General features: G+C 45.1%; 2 protein-coding genes across 12 annotated transcripts in view; both read right to left on the reverse strand.

The window, feature by feature from the left end:
* LOC115131291 (potassium voltage-gated channel subfamily KQT member 4) overlaps positions 1-5,900 on the reverse strand; it is a 120,141-nt gene extending 114,241 nt beyond the window's left edge. For both annotated transcript variants that reach the window (XM_029662873.2, XM_029662872.2), the window contains exon 1: positions 4,672-5,900. In XM_029662873.2, the coding sequence (XP_029518733.2) occupies positions 4,672-4,973 (302 nt within the window). In that variant the 5' untranslated portion in view covers positions 4,974-5,900. The remainder of the gene's footprint in view (positions 1-4,671) is intronic.
* Positions 5,901-14,858: 8,958 nt separating this feature from the next.
* The window catches only part of nfyc (nuclear transcription factor Y, gamma), a 46,732-nt gene continuing 44,727 nt past the window's right edge, over positions 14,859-16,863 (reverse strand). For all 10 annotated transcript variants that reach the window (XM_029662881.2, XM_029662879.2, XM_029662882.2 and 7 more), the window contains 2 exons: positions 16,540-16,593; positions 14,859-16,458 (listed from right to left, as the gene is read on the reverse strand). In XM_029662881.2, coding sequence (XP_029518741.2) covers positions 16,336-16,458; positions 16,540-16,593 — 177 coding nt within the window. In that variant the 3' untranslated portion in view covers positions 14,859-16,335. The remainder of the gene's footprint in view (positions 16,459-16,539; positions 16,594-16,863) is intronic.

Raw genomic sequence — 16,863 nt, forward strand, 5'->3', positions numbered from 1 at the left:
CATTGTCGGTCTTAACAACCCCTTCATATTCTCCCAGGACACATAGCTTTCAGTTCAGCCTCCTCTTCAGTTCTCACCCAGAGTCCTGCCAGCTCTCTAGTCAAAATGTCACCAGTCTGGAATCTCAATAGAGAGAGAAAGCAAATGTGTGCGCCCAGGTGGTGAAACCAGAGGAACCCTGTGAACGGTGCTGTCTCTGCATCTCTGGTTCAGCTGCTGCAGCGGAAGCTTGAGAGAGAGACTGAAGGGGGGTGTCCACGGAAGAGCTTTTGGGTAGAAGTTGCCCATATGCACAGATCTACGATCAATTTGGCCTCCCCCAAATGCTAGCGTTTGAGAGAAGGGGGGCCTGAAGAGGGCGCATGAGGACACTGACATAGTCGAGGGCTACTTCACTTCCTTTCCTATACATGTAACCCTGCACAAAGGGACCCTCTCTAGAAATGAGATCTGCACCAGCTGCTTTCCCACCTTCACAGCTAAGGCCTAATTAAAAGATATAGGGATAAAAGCACTCAATGTATGCAGCAGCACTGTGTGGCTCAATTCAATTCTGATTGTTTTTTGTTGTATTTATTTAGCACTCTTACCAAGTAAATTGACTGAGAACACATTCTCATTTACTGCAACGACCTGGGGAATAGTTACGGGGGGGGGGGGTTTGAATGAGCCAATTGGAAGCTGGGGAGATTGAGTGTCCATGATGGTATGAGGGGCCAGTTTGGTAATTTAGACAGGACACTGAGGTTAACACCCCTACTCTCACTATAACTACCATGGGGTATTCAGTGACCACGGAGAGTCAGGACCGATTAACATCCCAGCCAAAATACAGGACCCTGTTCCCAATCACTGCCCTATAGACCAGAGGAAAGACTTCCTCCTACTGGCCCTCCAACACCACTTCCAGCAGCATCTGGTCTCCCATCCATGGACCGACCCTGCTTAGCTTCAGAGACGAGCAGTGGGATGCAGAGTTGAATGCTGCTGGTTGGTGGCTCCCTGGCTCAGCATAATTCCTGTACAGCCACACTGTAGTTATTCTCATGCTATGTGACTATTGTAATTAATCACACAAATGCATACCTCAGGGTATAATAACATTGAGGGGGAGATGTGTTCAGTTAGGCAGATACAGCTAATACAATTCATATGAAAACAGACTTACTCAAACCCAAAGTGGATACACACACACAGAAACATGTAGGCAATTGTAGGGACTCGCGCCATATAGAGTACTGTTAATGAGTAGAGCAAGTCAGACTTGGCTAGTGGATTAGTGTGTGTGTGTGTGTGTGTGTGTGTGTGTGTGTGTGTGTTAGAATGACAGGAGATGAGCAGGCAGTGGGATGCCTTCAGTCTCAGCTGCGATTCAGGACCTGTGGACAGTGCAGCGCTGGGAAGAGGGGGGGGGGGGTGAACAAGAGAGTAGCAGACAAGCCCCTCTCTCCCGTCTGTAAGAACAGTCCATGAGACACTCGGAGGGCCTGGCATCTGAAACAAGGAACTTCCTCTCGCTCAGCTCTGAGATAGGCTCCACTAATATCAGAGGAATAGCACCAGTACTGACTGAGTACCAGCGAGGAATGATCTTTAAATGGGGGAGAGCCAGGGTTGTGATGGTCCACACAGCAAGCACTGTGTGAGTATATATATACATACATACATACATACATACATACATACATACATACATACAAGAGACGGCAAAAGAAAGACCACAAGAGAGTGACGGAAAGCAAGAGGAGTGCCTGCACTAAGGTGTATTGCTGTGTATGTAGGCCTACGTGTCTGTGTGTACAGTAGCATAAGGAAAGAGGAGTGCATTAGAATACGTATCTGTGGCCCTCCTTGGGTTTCCCCTCTGGTGTAAACACAGGGTGACACTGGCAGAGACAGCTGGGCTTGTCTAAACAACCCCAGGGTAAAACACTAGGGATGATGGGGCAAGACACTGAGGAGGACACACACACTCCTTCCCCTTAATCAGTTCTGTCAGAGGAGAGCCTTATACATCAGATACATAGAGTTCTAACTAACATACACTAGAGCAAGACCGGACGAGGAGTGGCTGGCTGTCTGACTGGAGGACGAGGAGTGGCTGGCTGTCTGACTGGAGGACGAGGAGTGGCTGGCTGTCTGACTGGAGGACGAGGAGTGGCTGGCTGTCTGACTGGAGTGGCTGGCTGTCTGACTGGAGGACGAGGAGTGGCTGGCTGTCTGACTGGAGGACGAGGAGTGGCTGGCTGTCTGACTGGAGGACGAGGAGTGGCTGGCTGTCTGACTGGAGGACGAGGAGTGGCTGGCTGTCTGACTGGAGGACGAGGAGTGGCTGGCTGTCTGACTGGAGGACGAGGAGTGGCTGGCTGTCTGACTGGAGGACGAGGAGTGGCTGGCTGTCTGACTGGAGGATGAGGAGTGGCTGGCTGTCTGACTGGAGGACGAGGAGTGGGTTTTAAGGGGGGGGGGGGGGGGGGTTCTCTGTCCTCACTGACTCCTTACACTGTCTTGTAGCACAGTGTTTCCCAATTCCACTAACCCCAACAGCCCAACTCCAGTAAGCCCAAAAGGTGTGCTTGTCCAGGGCTACAACAAAAGTGTGTACCATTAGGGGTACTGGAGGACTGGAGTTGTTGTAACGTGACTAGCGTCCCGTCCTTGTTACCAGTTGTAAAAATAAAAAATAAATAAAAAGTTCTCTTTGAGTTGTTCTGCCCCCATCACACCAAACTCCAAACCCTTACACACCATCATCAAAGAGGTATGAAAGGAAACCTGAGTGGTCACCTTAAATCTTTCTGATCAGAGGATGTCACAGCAGAGCTCAATGGAGCTTTGATTATGGTGGAGTAAAAAGCCCCAGATTATGTATGAGTTGCCAAGAGTGTTGTGCCGGGCCCTGTGTAGTTCTGATAAGACCCGAGTTTAGGTCTGGCTCTGGATACAAACACAGTCGTGTTCATTAGTGCACACTGTGGAAAAACATTTCAAAACATTGAGCAATGGAAAATTAAAACAAGCATTTCTTGTTGGACAAGTTGTGTTAACTTCCTGTTTGTTGCACTCGGTTTTGAACCGTTGCCATGTTTCGTACATAGTGAACACAACCCAGCTGTATGGATTCAGAGTGCTGGGGATGACCTCATCGGTCCCAGTGTTATATGAGGAGTTATTGGATTGGATAGGGCTATGTATATATTGTATACACTTGTGCAAAGGGAACTCGAAGCAATGACGGATCACATTAAGAGTGGAAAAGATCTTCCCCAAGTTGTAACTCACAGTTAGCAGAGGTTTATTATGGTAAGGAATATTATGGTTGTCCATAGGCTACACTACTTGCCTTTAAGTTATGGAGAAAAAAACATCTCTAATAAACTGATTCACGTTTTGGTGATTCCATTCTGTTTAAGCATTTATTTACTGTCACTAAAAAGGCTGCCATAAACTAAACTTGTTCAAAGGAAATGTTCTCTTTACACAATTGGACCTACATTACCTAAACCTCACTGTTACCATGGTTACCACATGGCTATTCAGTCTGGGAAAAAAGACACCCTAAAAAAAGATATAAGAAACACTTAACCGGTTGTCCGCGCTGTTGGTCCTTTTGATGGTAGGAAATTGAGATGAAATATCCACAGGAAAGGGTTGTTTTCCGACTTTGAGGAGCAGGTAGGTTCAGTCGTTTGTATGTTCAATCTAACGCATCGCACGTGATGCACAATATGTTAACAACAGCCGAATCGAATGTAACAGCACGTTTCCTGCAATCAACTGAAAGTGTTTGTGAAATTTGACATCTGATTATATGGGACAATGTTCGGTCTGTGGTTGGGTTAAACTCAGCCATCGTTTGTCATGTGCAAATTTGCTTCATTATTGAATATATAAAACCGCAAATACACAGACCAGTGTACTGAAAGTCGGGTTAATATAAGGACAAAAATGAGCGGACAACAGGTAAAGTAAGTTTTTAAAAAAGAAAAAAGAAATGCAACATTCTGACTAATGGGACTGTTCGTGAATGCTAAGCCTACATGTTAAACACCAGAGTAAATCTTCCACTCTCGGGTTCTAAAAGAGGGTAGGACCTCCAATATGACTACTCCTGGGCGGGATGTAGTTTTTTTTCAAGGGATTCCATTGCACACTGGCCGTTATCGACCATTAAACAACATATTTAGTCAACTAACAATCAGCAAAAAGTGGTAGTTTTTGATCTGAGATGTGTTGACGTACAAAACAAATGCCTCTACAGGTATCAAGGATTTTAAAGTAGACAAGCAGTAGGCCTACAAATTATTTCCAATTAACAACGCCGGTTTTTGAGAAATCCAATTATAAAGCCGTTCTATCGGGGATTTCATTAAGTTAAGACGGCGGAAATTGAGTGCGAGGTCCCATGTTGTGATGTATTGCGAACGTGTGAGCTAATTGCCAACAAAGCATCTCCACCTGATGAATTAAGAATGACTCAAAAGAAAACGTGGCACGTGCATTATTCAGGAAGTCATGACAATATACAATTGTTTCAATGCAAATATAAGTCATGTAAAAAATATGGCAAAGTAAATATACAAATTCAGCTATTGAAAGTGTAAATCCGCGTGCGCAAATGAGATGACTAGGCCCTACAACATTGTATTGAAATACAATTAGGGTACTTACATGAACGCATGGTAGATGAATGCCCATCCTCGTGGTCTTTCCAGTACGTTGTACAAGAAGTTCTGAAACTTTCTGTAGCGCTTGCTGGAGACTGAGGTGGTCGCCCGGGGTCCAAGACGCCCGGGCAGCGGGGTACCGAGGAGCCCGGTGCGGTGAGAAGGGTACACGCGCTCCGGGGTCGATGGTTCACTCCTCTCCGTATGAACGGCGGTAAGAGCCACAAACTCAACCCGTCTATCGTCGTTAGGTGCGGGGAGAACCAACATTCTAATGCCACCGTTATTTGATGGGGTGCTTAACATGGTTAAAGTATATCTATATAAGTAATAAATGTAACGGACTTCAGTTTCAAATCACCTATTTAACAGTGAGTCCATATCTACATTGGTGATTTAGCCAACTGAATTCGAAGCCATAATCAGGTTGTCTGCATCGGATAATTACTTGGACTAAAGACTAATTACAGCGAGTCAATTTCTTCCCTCTAAAAGTCTGGGTCTGGACTCTGAATTTAAGTTAAGTTATCTAAAAATCAAGTCACAGCCATAAAATAAAATTCGCATGGCATTTTGACAAGTGCGGTATGTAAAACCGTAACCTTTGAGAAACATTGTTGAAACTCAAATGCAAAGTTGTCAAAGGTATTACGCGATAATTCCAAGGACCGTTAAATCTTGGAAAACGAGGTGCAACCGAGTGATGATTACAATATATGTTGGCCGGGGGAACGGTAACTTTATAACCTACCCTATTGCTAATTAGTATATTCGTCCCCACATGCGCATCTTGCTCGAAATTAGCCTATATGGAAAACACTTAAAGCCCGCAATTGAAAGCTTAAAGCAGAAGTGTATTTATTAAAGGACTACAATTAAGTTGGTTAAATAACTATCGATTGAACATTATCGCCCTGCTCTTTTATACAATTATTTACTTATTAATATTATATTAATCGCATATGAGGTTCGCTGCTGCACAACATGCCCACTGAACTGACACTCACTCCAGCCGACTTTCCTGAGGAGTCTCGCTGGTCCAGCGCGCTCGTGGTGAGGAGCGGTGAAGACCGTCCGTGAGATATCTAAAATCAAGAGTCAACTTCACTCTAAACTTCTATTATTTCAGAGCGGACTCTCGGGTCACACGCAGCAGAATCAGATTGTCCAGAGATAAATTAGAGGGACCCAGGGCAGTTGCGCTTCCGAAGACTTCGCACGCACAAACCAAAAGCATCTGGCTGTCTTGAACACACGGATTGTATGGGATGGACGCTGAGAGAGGGAGCGAGAATGCGCGCGGTGATATTCGGTTGTGTGTAATGTTTGCTCAGTAGCATGAGACAGGTCTAATATCTCTGAGCTAAGTGTTCATATTTTTGATGAGGCTGACAACTTTTCATTTTAGAAATACAGATGTAAACATCACAGTTATGGTATGTTAGTATTTGGAGCTATAATACATGTTTATTTATTGGGCACCACATTGATAGACTTGGTTGTCACACATTTGTCATGCCTTTCAGTTATCAGTGGAGACCAAATCAATTGTTTCAACTTTCTCCTGTCATGAGGCAAGGGCACTGTAGGCCTACAGAGGGAGCCTCAATGAAAATGTAATGTAGCCTGTGTGTATATGGTCAGTGCTATCTGGCATCCTTGCGACCTCCCTAACCTTTACCAAATCCTTACCTAACCATTTTAAATGTCAACTTCAATGGGGGCGTCCCAAGGATCCCTGCTAGCACGGACCATATGTTTACCATCAGAGCTGTATCCAGGGGTACTGGGCAGGGGACACAAGATAAGAGGGACAGACAGTGGCCCGACCATGGAATTAGAATACTATTATGACATAGCATGACAATAGATCACAGAAAAAACATAGGAATAGAAGAGGAATTCTGGTTATGACACATTGTGACAATAGGAATAGATTGGGAATCCTAGTTCTATGGTCCAGGGATTCTATTTCTACAGTCCTGACATGGAGCACCCGGGGTTATGTGGTTCTGGGCATGACACACATTCTGTGGCTATGACACACAGTGCCCTGCAGAGCGGTGACAGCGGTCACCTGTTTAGGCTGGACCTCTCCAGAATGCTTGTGTAAGGTTCCTGTCCTGTTTTGCCACATCATCACGGATCACACTAATGACATCAACAGATGGCAAGCCAACCGTGGGTTGTATTCATTAGTGCGCCATATTTAAACTTTTTGCAACGAAAAACCTTTTGTTATTGGACAAGTTCTGGTAGACCTACCCTGTTTCAGTCAGTGTTCTTCAGTTTGGTGCCTTGTGAATACAACCCATCTCTACTGCAGTGGCAGTCAAAGAGATGGAGAAAACAGTGATGTACAGGACAACCTGTAAACCAAAGCACATCAATTAATATATCAGTGGTCTAAAGCGTAAAATACCATTTTTGAACAGAAAAACTCACATGAACGAAATGAAATTTCTAGAAGATGTGCTTGAACATATAACTTTGGACCTTCTGTGACACTGGAAAACAAGGAATGTATAGCTTCAGCAACCTACAAAACAAGCATTCATCATTGTCACCATTTTGGTATGTAGCCTAATAGTGCACAATATACACACTCCTGGTCTATTTGATTCTTTTCATTAGTTTATGAAACATGGTTGAGGAATGAGCAGGGGGATGCATGGTGGTGCCACTGCTGTGCTGGAGCTACAAATCTCTAGTGTATTCCCAGGACCCTATGCTCAGCATTAACTCTTTACATTGCTTCAGAATGCATACAGACGGCTTTACAACGTAGTGCAACGTATAGGCAATAGGGTGTAATTTGGGAGGTAGCCTAGCTATGCAGTATGTGCGTTGCTTGGACACTTATTTCCAGACAATTAAGGTCAACTCAAATCTAGCAAGCTATACATCATCCTCGGACGTTGTCATTGGTTTGTTTCACACTAGACTCCATCCATCCTGTGCCTAGGTAAATAATGCCCTGGTTAAGTTCGCTTTGACCAAAAGCTTAGCCTCTATAAAATCAGACATGCATATGTCCCCTGAGCATGCATAGGCTCTCTGGAGGAGGCTCTATAACATTCAACATCTGGGGATACCCCCATACCTTAGTCATAGTGGAGAAGGCATCATCAAAACATTCCTCCCACCATCCCCCCTCTCCCTCTCAGCAGCCTTTCTGTGATTATCCAGGGGGTTAGGCGGTGACTCCTGAAGTTGAGTCGAGCGAAGCGACGATAGACAGGGCTGATCTGGGCCTGTACCAGGGGATTAACATCAAAGTTTAACCACGGAAAAGCATCCCACGGACCCTCCAGCTCCCTCTGCCACCCCCTCCACTACCCCACTCCATCAGCCCTCCACTAATCAGTCCACTACCCAGCACCATTTTCACCCAGCTCTCTTAATTAACATGCAGACAGGACAGAATTGGAAAGGACCGGGTCTGGCTGCATGGGCTTCTAACACAACAGCTGAGCAAGGTCACAGCAAAAATGTGTCATTAGCCGTTCACTAACACACAGACGTGCATGCAAACACACAGACTCTCTCTCACACTCCAATACTGTACACTTGAGAAGCCGCCACACACACACACACCTATCCACTGGGGTATTACACAGGCCCACACAATCATAAACACCCATTGTCCTCTTGTCTTGAGCAGGTTGGAATAACTTTGGTTTACACCATGTAATGTAAGGTGTGAAAGGGGACAGTGTCACCATGTAAGGTGTGAAAGGGGACAGTGTCACCATGTAAGATGTCAAATGGGACAGTGTCACCATGTAAGGTTAGGTGTCAAATGGGACAGTGTCACCATGTAAGGTTAGGTGTCAAATGGGACAGGTAACCATGTAAGGTAAGGTGTCAAAGGGGACAGTGTCACCATGTAAGGTAATGTGTCAAAGTGGACAGGTGACACCATGTATGGTATCAAAGGGGACAGGTGACACCATGTAAGGTGAGGTGTCAAAGGGGACAGGTCACACCATGTAAGGTAAGGTGTCAAAGGGGACAGGTGACACCATGTAAGGTAAAGTGTCAAAGGGGACAGGTGACACCATGTAATGTATCAAAGGGGACAGGTGACACCATGTAATGTATCAAAGGGGACAGATGACACAATGTAAGGTGAGGTGTCAAAGGGGACAGGGGACACCATGTAAGGTAAAGTGTCAAAGGGGACACCATGTAAGGTAAGGTGTCAAATGGGACACCATGTAAGGTAAGGTGTCAAATGGGACAGGTAACCATGTAAGGTAAGGTGTCAAAGGGGACAGGTGACACCATGTAAGGTAATGTATCAAAGGGGACAGGTGACACCATGTAAGGTAAGGTGTCAAAGGGGACAGGTGACACCATGTAAGGTGTCAAAGGGGACAGGTGGAACCATGTAATGTAAGGTGTCAAATGGGACAGGTAACACCATGTAATGTGTCAACGGGGACAGGTGTCTATATAATGTAAGTTGTCAAAGGGGACAGGTGACACCATGTAAGGTAAGGTGTCAAATGAGACAGGTGACACCATGTAAGGTAAGGTGTCAAATGGGACAGGTAACCATGTAAGGTAAGGTGTCAAAGGGGACAGGTGACACCACGTAAGGTAAGGTGTCAAAGGGGACAGTGTCACCATGTAAGGTTAGGTGTCAAATGGGACAGGTAACCATGTAAGGTAAGGTGTCAAAAGGGACAGTGTCACCATGTAAGGTAAGGTGTCAAAGTGGACAGGTGACACCATGTATGGTATCAAAGGGGGCAGGTGACACCATGTAAGGTGAGGTGTCAAAGGGGACACCATGTAAGGTGAGGTGTCAAAGGGGACAGGTGACACCATGTAAGGTAAAGTGTCAAAGGGGACAGGTCACACTATGTAAAGTAAGGTGTCAAAGGGGACAGATGACACCATGTAAGGTGAGGTGTCAAAGGGGACAGGGGACACCATGTAAGGTAAAGTGTCAAAGGGGACACCATGTAAGGTAAGGTGTCAAATGGGACAGGTAACCATGTAAGGTAAGGTGTCAAAGGGGACAGGTGACACCAGGTAAGGTGTCAAAGGGGACAGGTGACACCATGTAAGGTAAGGTGTCAAAGGGGACAGGTGACACCATGTAAGGTGTCAAAGGGGACAGGTGTCACCATGTAATGTATCAAAGGGGACAGGTGACACCATGTAAGGTGAGGTGTCAAAGGGGACAGGTGACACCATGTAAGGTAAGGTGTCAAAGGGGACAGGTAACACCATGTAATGTGTCAAAGGGGACAAAGGGGTCAAATGTAAGGGGTCAAACGGGACAGGTGACACCATGTAATAAATAAATCAAATGTTTAACCTTTATATAACTAGGCAAGTCAGTTAAATAAGATTTTGTTCTTACAATGACAGCCTAGGAACAGTGGGTTAACTACCTTGTTCAGGTGCAGAATGACACATTTTTACCTTGTCGGCTCGGGATTCGATCTAGCAACCTTTCGGTTACTAGTCCAACGCTCTAACCACTAGGCTACCTGCCGCTCCATGTAAGGTGTTGAAGAGGACAGACGTCGGGCTGGCACGTTGTGCTCTCACACCCCGCTCTCCTCCATTGCATACTGCTCTGCTCTCGAACCGGCATTCACTCCCGCCCCACAGAGCCTAGCTGAGCCCTAGGAGTAGACAGCCGTACTGGGATTTCATGGGAACTTAAAAATCCCCCCACATCAGCAGCATGTAGTGCAGACCTCTGCTGCTCGCTCTCGCTCCGACGGACCCCAACAACCTTTCATATCCGCTGAACAACTTGGAGCTTTACATACGCGTCACACCACTTAATGGCTTTCCCAGACCACATTGTTTGGCTTTATGTCATCTTTTTTTTTTTTCTCCTTCCGTTAATCTGCATGTGTTTCCTCTTTTCCCCAGATTTCACTTAATGGAAAACATCAGAGAAAAAAATGAGGGGGAAAACACAGATCCATTTGTTGATACAGTGTGTTGTTGTTTGTTGCTTCATGTTATGATAGGCTTGGTAGTAGTCTTTGGAGAGATGCTGCTATCATTTAGACTACGGCTGAACTGGGGATGACATTTCTTTTAAACCCACTAAGATTCATGTAGACACACTAAATGCCACACTATTGTAACATTAACAGAAAACACTGTTGTACTACACTATTGAAACATGAACAGAAAATGCTTTCAAATAGTTTAAAGAACAAACTAACTTAACGGTCAGTCTGTCTGAATCTCGAGAACACAGTCAAATGGGTGGAGGCCTCACCCACCACCAGCACATTCATTACCCGGGGAAATAGCTTTTGAACCTTGTTGCTGCTGCCCCCTGCCCCGGTCCCCAGGCAGCCCTCCGCTCCCCTAGCATATCTGCCCCGGTCACCAGGCAGCCCTCCGCTCCCCTAGCATATCTGCCCCGGTCACCAGGCAGCCCTCCGCTCCCCTAGCATATCTGCCCCGGTCACCAGGCAGCCCTCCGCTCCCCTAGCATATCTGCCCCGGTCACCAGGCAGCCCTCCGCTCCCCTAGCATATCTGCCCCGGTCACCAGGCAGCCCTCTGCTCCCCTAGCATATCTGCCCCGGTCACCAGGCAGCCCTCTGCTCCCCTAGCATATCTGCCCCGGTCACCAGGCAGCCCTCCGCTCCCCTAGCATATCTGCCCCGGTCACCAGGCAGCCCTCCGCTCCCCTAGCATATCTGCCCCGGTCACCAGGCAGCCCTCTGCTCCCCTAGCATATCTGCCCCGGTCACCAGGCAGCCCTCTGCTCCCCTAGCATATCTGCCCCGGTCACCAGGCAGCCCTCTGCTCCCCTAGCATATCTGCCCCGGTCCCCAGGCAGCCCTCTGCTCCCCTAGCATATCTGCCCAAACAACACATGAGCTAGCGGTGTGTGTGTGTGTGTGACTGTCACAGCTCAAACTCTGCCTCTGGACTCCCAACGACCTTATTTTACTTCCTTTGTTATTAAGACTAGATTTTATTTTTCTTTATTGGAAAGAGATAAGATAGTTACTTCCATCGTGTCTTTTTGCTCCTGATTTGACCAGAGCCCTGCAGCTTTGTCCAGGTGGAAACAGGCCATGTAGTCTTCATAAAACAGTTAAAGCACTTAAATACAATCTCCCTGTTATCACATTATTCAATTGATGTCCATACTAGACACAATGTCTGCTACATGCAGAATGAATCACACTGTTAGTTAATCATGGATTGACCCCTGACCTTCTGCCTTGTAACTGTGATGCCTGAATAACCACAGAATGACAAAATCTCCCACACCTCAAAGATAAAGATCATCAAACACATGGTCAAGATAGATGGATTCTGGTCTAACTCAAAGTCAACTCGTCTGACGAGTTGATAAGGTCTGATGTGGTTAACTTGTTGGGACAAGCTGGTGTGGTGGCCGCATCACAAGGTCACAATGTGCGTCCCAAATGGTTCCCTATTCCCAAAGGGCTCTGGTCAAAAGTAGCGCACTATATACGGAATAGAGTGCCACTTGGGACCTACCCCAACGTGGAGCCAGAGCAGTCGGTCATAATTCATCTCTCCAAAGTTACCTTGATCTAAGCGGTGGGGGCCGTTGGACAATCCTATTCACGCTCCACTTAAGCTACATAAATTTCTCCCAATCCTCATTGCCCCTTATTAGATGGAGGCGAGCATGAGTCTATTCATTAATGCAGTTATTGTTCAGTGATTTAAGTAGATTAGAACGGGAATGGGTCCCAATCTACCAGTAGGCTTATGGACCGGAATAGCATCACTGTTTACCTGTTACATAACACAAACGGTTTCCAGCACTTAAACCTTGACTGACCCAACCAAAGACCTAGCACTATTATCAGACCGACGGGTTTTAAATGTGGACAGCACTCAAAGCTAAAGGTAGGGCTAATCCTCTCATTAGGTAGATGTTAGACTCACTGGGCCAGATGGGGAGGTTAGCAATAAGTAGAACGAGGAGTTATTCCAAGGTCAGTCTTGCAGACAGGAATAACTCCTGGCCCTACTCATACATTATAGACATTGCCCAAGTAATAATAAATCATTCTTATTGGGAAATATGAGATATTTAAACATTAATTGTTGTTGACAAATTGTTTATGTGACCAATTCCTCGAGGTAGGTGAGGCATCACTCTCGCTATATTTCTGTCCCAGCCTAATTACCTATTTTCCTTTTAAGATTTAGGTCGGATAAGGAATGATGTCTGATCTCCAAAGTGCTGAGCCGTCTCCAGCCAACTACCTCGTGATTCCATTGTTACCCGCTTTCCCTTTCACAACGAACAGCCCTTTCCAGAAGTAGAGAAGTGAGAAGAAAAAAACAGTAGGACATTGCTCTGCTGTTGGAAGTGTGGTCCTCTAGGGGTGGACATTGTACGGATAAATTAACCCACAGTCGCCCCCTTGTGGCCATAGTGCTTACGTAGGTACGTCACTCCCCAGGGCGCATAAACCATCTACGACTCTTCTCCATCGCACGCTTCTGGGCTGATCTCTCAATCTCGTACCATCACATGCCGGATTTTAGGCATCTGCTTCAAGCTCCCGCCTCCAGGTGTTTCGTGGGCGCCCTAATTTCCATTTCGGGTTTCAGAATAGTTTGTCAGTCGATGTTGGAGGCCATAGAATGATCGTTTTTATTCAGACAGTTGTAGAGTGCATAGACCCATATCTTGAAGTGATACTTGTCAAGAAATTCATACTCAACAACTTGTACATCATTTATCACCATCAAGTCTAACCTATACCGACTGATAAATTACTTCACTAAAAGGATAACTAAACCTAGGTTTCCATCAAAATAAAGACTGATTTTCATGCAAATATTCTAAAATCCGCATTTAGAAAATATGCGCATTTTTCCACCCGTGGCGTTTACACTAAACGGACTCTTCTTTTTTTTTACCAAACGGACTTGTTGCAGAAACAAAATCAGTGCGTGATGACGTAGGGCAAACAATTTACTTTTATTTTTACCTTTATTTAACTAGGCAAGTCAGTTAAGAACAAATTCCTATTCTCAATGACGGCCTAGGAACAGTGGGTTAACTGCCTGTTTAGGAGCAGAACGACAGATTAGTACCTTGTCAGCTCGGGGGTTTGAACTTGCAACCTTCCGGCAAATCCACCGCTCTAACCACTAGGCTACCCTGCCACCCCAATGTACTTTTTCGCTTTAGTTTTCATGTACAAAATAAAAATCGAATGTTCAAAGAGTTTCCATTGCATTTTAGACTCTACAGAGCAAGAATATTTGTATTTTTCCAACTGCAGTCAACCATCGATCATCATGTCACCAGAAAATGACCCTCAAAAAATGTATTGGAAAGGCGCATCAAACTCATCACTGTGCACTTTCACCACCCTGTGAAGTGCATAACGCCAGATACCAACAAAATACATGTTTTGTTTTCCGTATGTTTTGCTCGCATTTTAGGTATTTCAAATTTATTTATATAGCCCTTCGTACATCAGCTGATATCTCAAAGTGCTGTACAGAAACCCAGCCTAAAACCCCAAACAGCAAGCAATGCAGGTGTAGAAGCACGGTATTTGACATGCATGTGCTTTGCAACCAAGTAGTTTGAGTCTGTGTGTACTTCGGTTTGTACCACCGAACAGAAAGCATTAAAAATGTAATGCACACGGTACACCGAACTCACCGCGGCCTAGTGCGGCATCCCCAATGTAGTGTTGCGGCCTGCTCAATTGACAATGAATGACTTCCGCCGGAACGCATGCTCCGTCTGGTGGACATAAGGCGTAATTATTTCATCTGTAGCCTAATAAACCACATCGTTTCCTGAGTCTTAGTGGGAGATCACCCAACATTCCAAGTTTACTTCGTTATGATAGTTATTATATCAATATTTGTGCATAAAGGCGTTTCCACCGCCATTTGTCGCATAACGAATTTTACCGACACAAAAATATCCCATCATGTTAAACTAATACATTCGGTCTGCATTTATAAAATTGTACCGAAACGCCGTTTCCATCACAGCGGTCTTGATTTTTGTTTGTATGGTATCGCTCACATTAAAACCTGTGGATGGAAACGTGGTTTATATTGTACTATGTGGTATTTACCAACAGGCTATGAATAGATTTCAATCACCTCAAACACAAATGCACATTTGCAACAAAAACTGTTGGGTGAAAAACTGTTACCTTTTCTGTTGAAAAGATTGCATGTATTGTTTTTTTATTTAGTTATTATTTTTTTCCTCACAAACCCAAAGTTTGCTTACAAAAAATAACAAAAATAAGATGTGTACCTATCCATTGCATATCATGCTGGCAGTTTAAACTACATGCAAAACAACAATAAGAAGAACAGCTATGATAATGATCATTACTAAATAAGAAAGGGAAGGAAAAGGGAGGGATGGTCATTTCAAAAGAAACCTTGACAAGTTACAACCAGTATTAAGAAAAGACTATAAAAAGGGGTCCTTGCTCCAGTGAAGTCTTTCTCTACGAGCAAGGAAGGAGAACCAAAAACCTCTCTGGATAGGGGAGAGACTGCATATAAAGGCAGAGAAAGGCCTAACCACTCCCTGCTCTAAGAATGATAGTGATCAGTGTGGTGATTCATGAAGAGATGGAGGGGGAAGGAAGAGGAAAGAGAGATGGAAGAGGGCCACTGAAGAGGTGAGTATGATCACTGGGCCATGGGAAAGAGATAATGCACCATAATGGACGGACACACACACTAAATACAAACTATATCATACAGTTAGAAGCCCTTTCATTGATGGCATGTCTCGTCAATGTGAACAAAACGAAGAGGAACTAACAACAAAATATAAATGGATCCATCTAGGCTGGTGTGAGTCTTTCATACAATTTACAATGAATTATTGTGCGCTAGCTTAGAGTATGGCTTTATAGTTTCTTCTTTTAAAGTCTACACATTAAGACATTACAACAGAAGGGCATGATTCATGTTCTCTTGTAGACCAAACAAGGACCAAGCCTTCCATAGGATTCATCCCAAATTGCACTATTCCCTATATAGTGAACTACTTTTGATCAGGGCCATATAGATCGTGGTCAAAAAGAGTACATTATATAGGGAACAGTGCCATTTGGGATGCAGACAGAACATAAGACACCCCTATACGGTGTACTTCACAGAGAGACAGAAGACATACAGATTATACAGCAAGGGTTGACAGACACTGAGGAAGAACAAGAGAGTTGGTCACTAAAATGGAGGAAAGTTGGGTCCTGGAGGTTTCAGCATTTGGATACCCTGTGTGTGGCTGTCGTGAACGGGCATTAGGTGAGGCCTTTCTGGGGAACGTATCAGGTGAGTGTGGGTGCCAGGAGGAACTAACGGAGGCAGAGAGAGATGATATGACATGGGAATGAGGGAGAGTTGTCGGGCAGTCCCTTTGGTATCTGACCCAGTGTACTGAATAAAGAACTCTTGTTGTCAGAGAGTCCCTTGTAATTATCATGTCATATGTATTGAATGAGCGTGAGGGCACATCCCAAATTGCACACTATTCCCTATATAGTGTGTAGGTAATAGGCTGCCATTTGGGACATATCCTAGGAGGTCCCTTGGCTGTTTGAGCCAGTTGCCCTTATGGATGGTAACAGGTGGTGGGATCAATGGTTGGGTGGTCTGGTGGTCAGGCGGATGCTTCCGGAGCCTCAGTCTCCGCTGACCTGCGTGGTGACCTGTCCGTCGGCCGTCTGGTTGGTGGACTGGATGAACATTGGCTGGCTCAGGTCCTGACCCGCTGGCATCGTCACCTGCTGAATCTGATACAACTGCTGTAAGGACACAGAGGGAAAGGGTGAGAGAGAGGAGGGTGTGTGCATGTGTGTGACAGGAGTGGGAGATGTTCGTCTTACCTGTCCGTCGGTAAACTGGTTGAATTGTTGCTGGCCTTGCTCCGTTTGTGTAATCTGAGAACAAACCAGAGAGAGAGGAGTCAGTCATTCACACAGTGGTTCTCACAGCCACTATGAAAACCTACACCTCTGTTCAAATGCAACTGAAGGCAATGGACAATATAGAAGTCAATTCATGAAACAATATAGAAATACACAATCCTATAATATTTGTATTGGTTACTACCTTAACGACGTTAATGTTATTGTATAAACTAGTATAGTGATACCAGACCAGAGACTACATTACAGAGATGAAGTGTCCACACACATATGATGCGATAC

Source organism: Oncorhynchus nerka, linkage group LG7 (assembly GCF_034236695.1).
Source record: "Oncorhynchus nerka isolate Pitt River linkage group LG7, Oner_Uvic_2.0, whole genome shotgun sequence".
In the NCBI taxonomy this organism is placed as follows: domain Eukaryota; kingdom Metazoa; phylum Chordata; class Actinopteri; order Salmoniformes; family Salmonidae; genus Oncorhynchus; species Oncorhynchus nerka.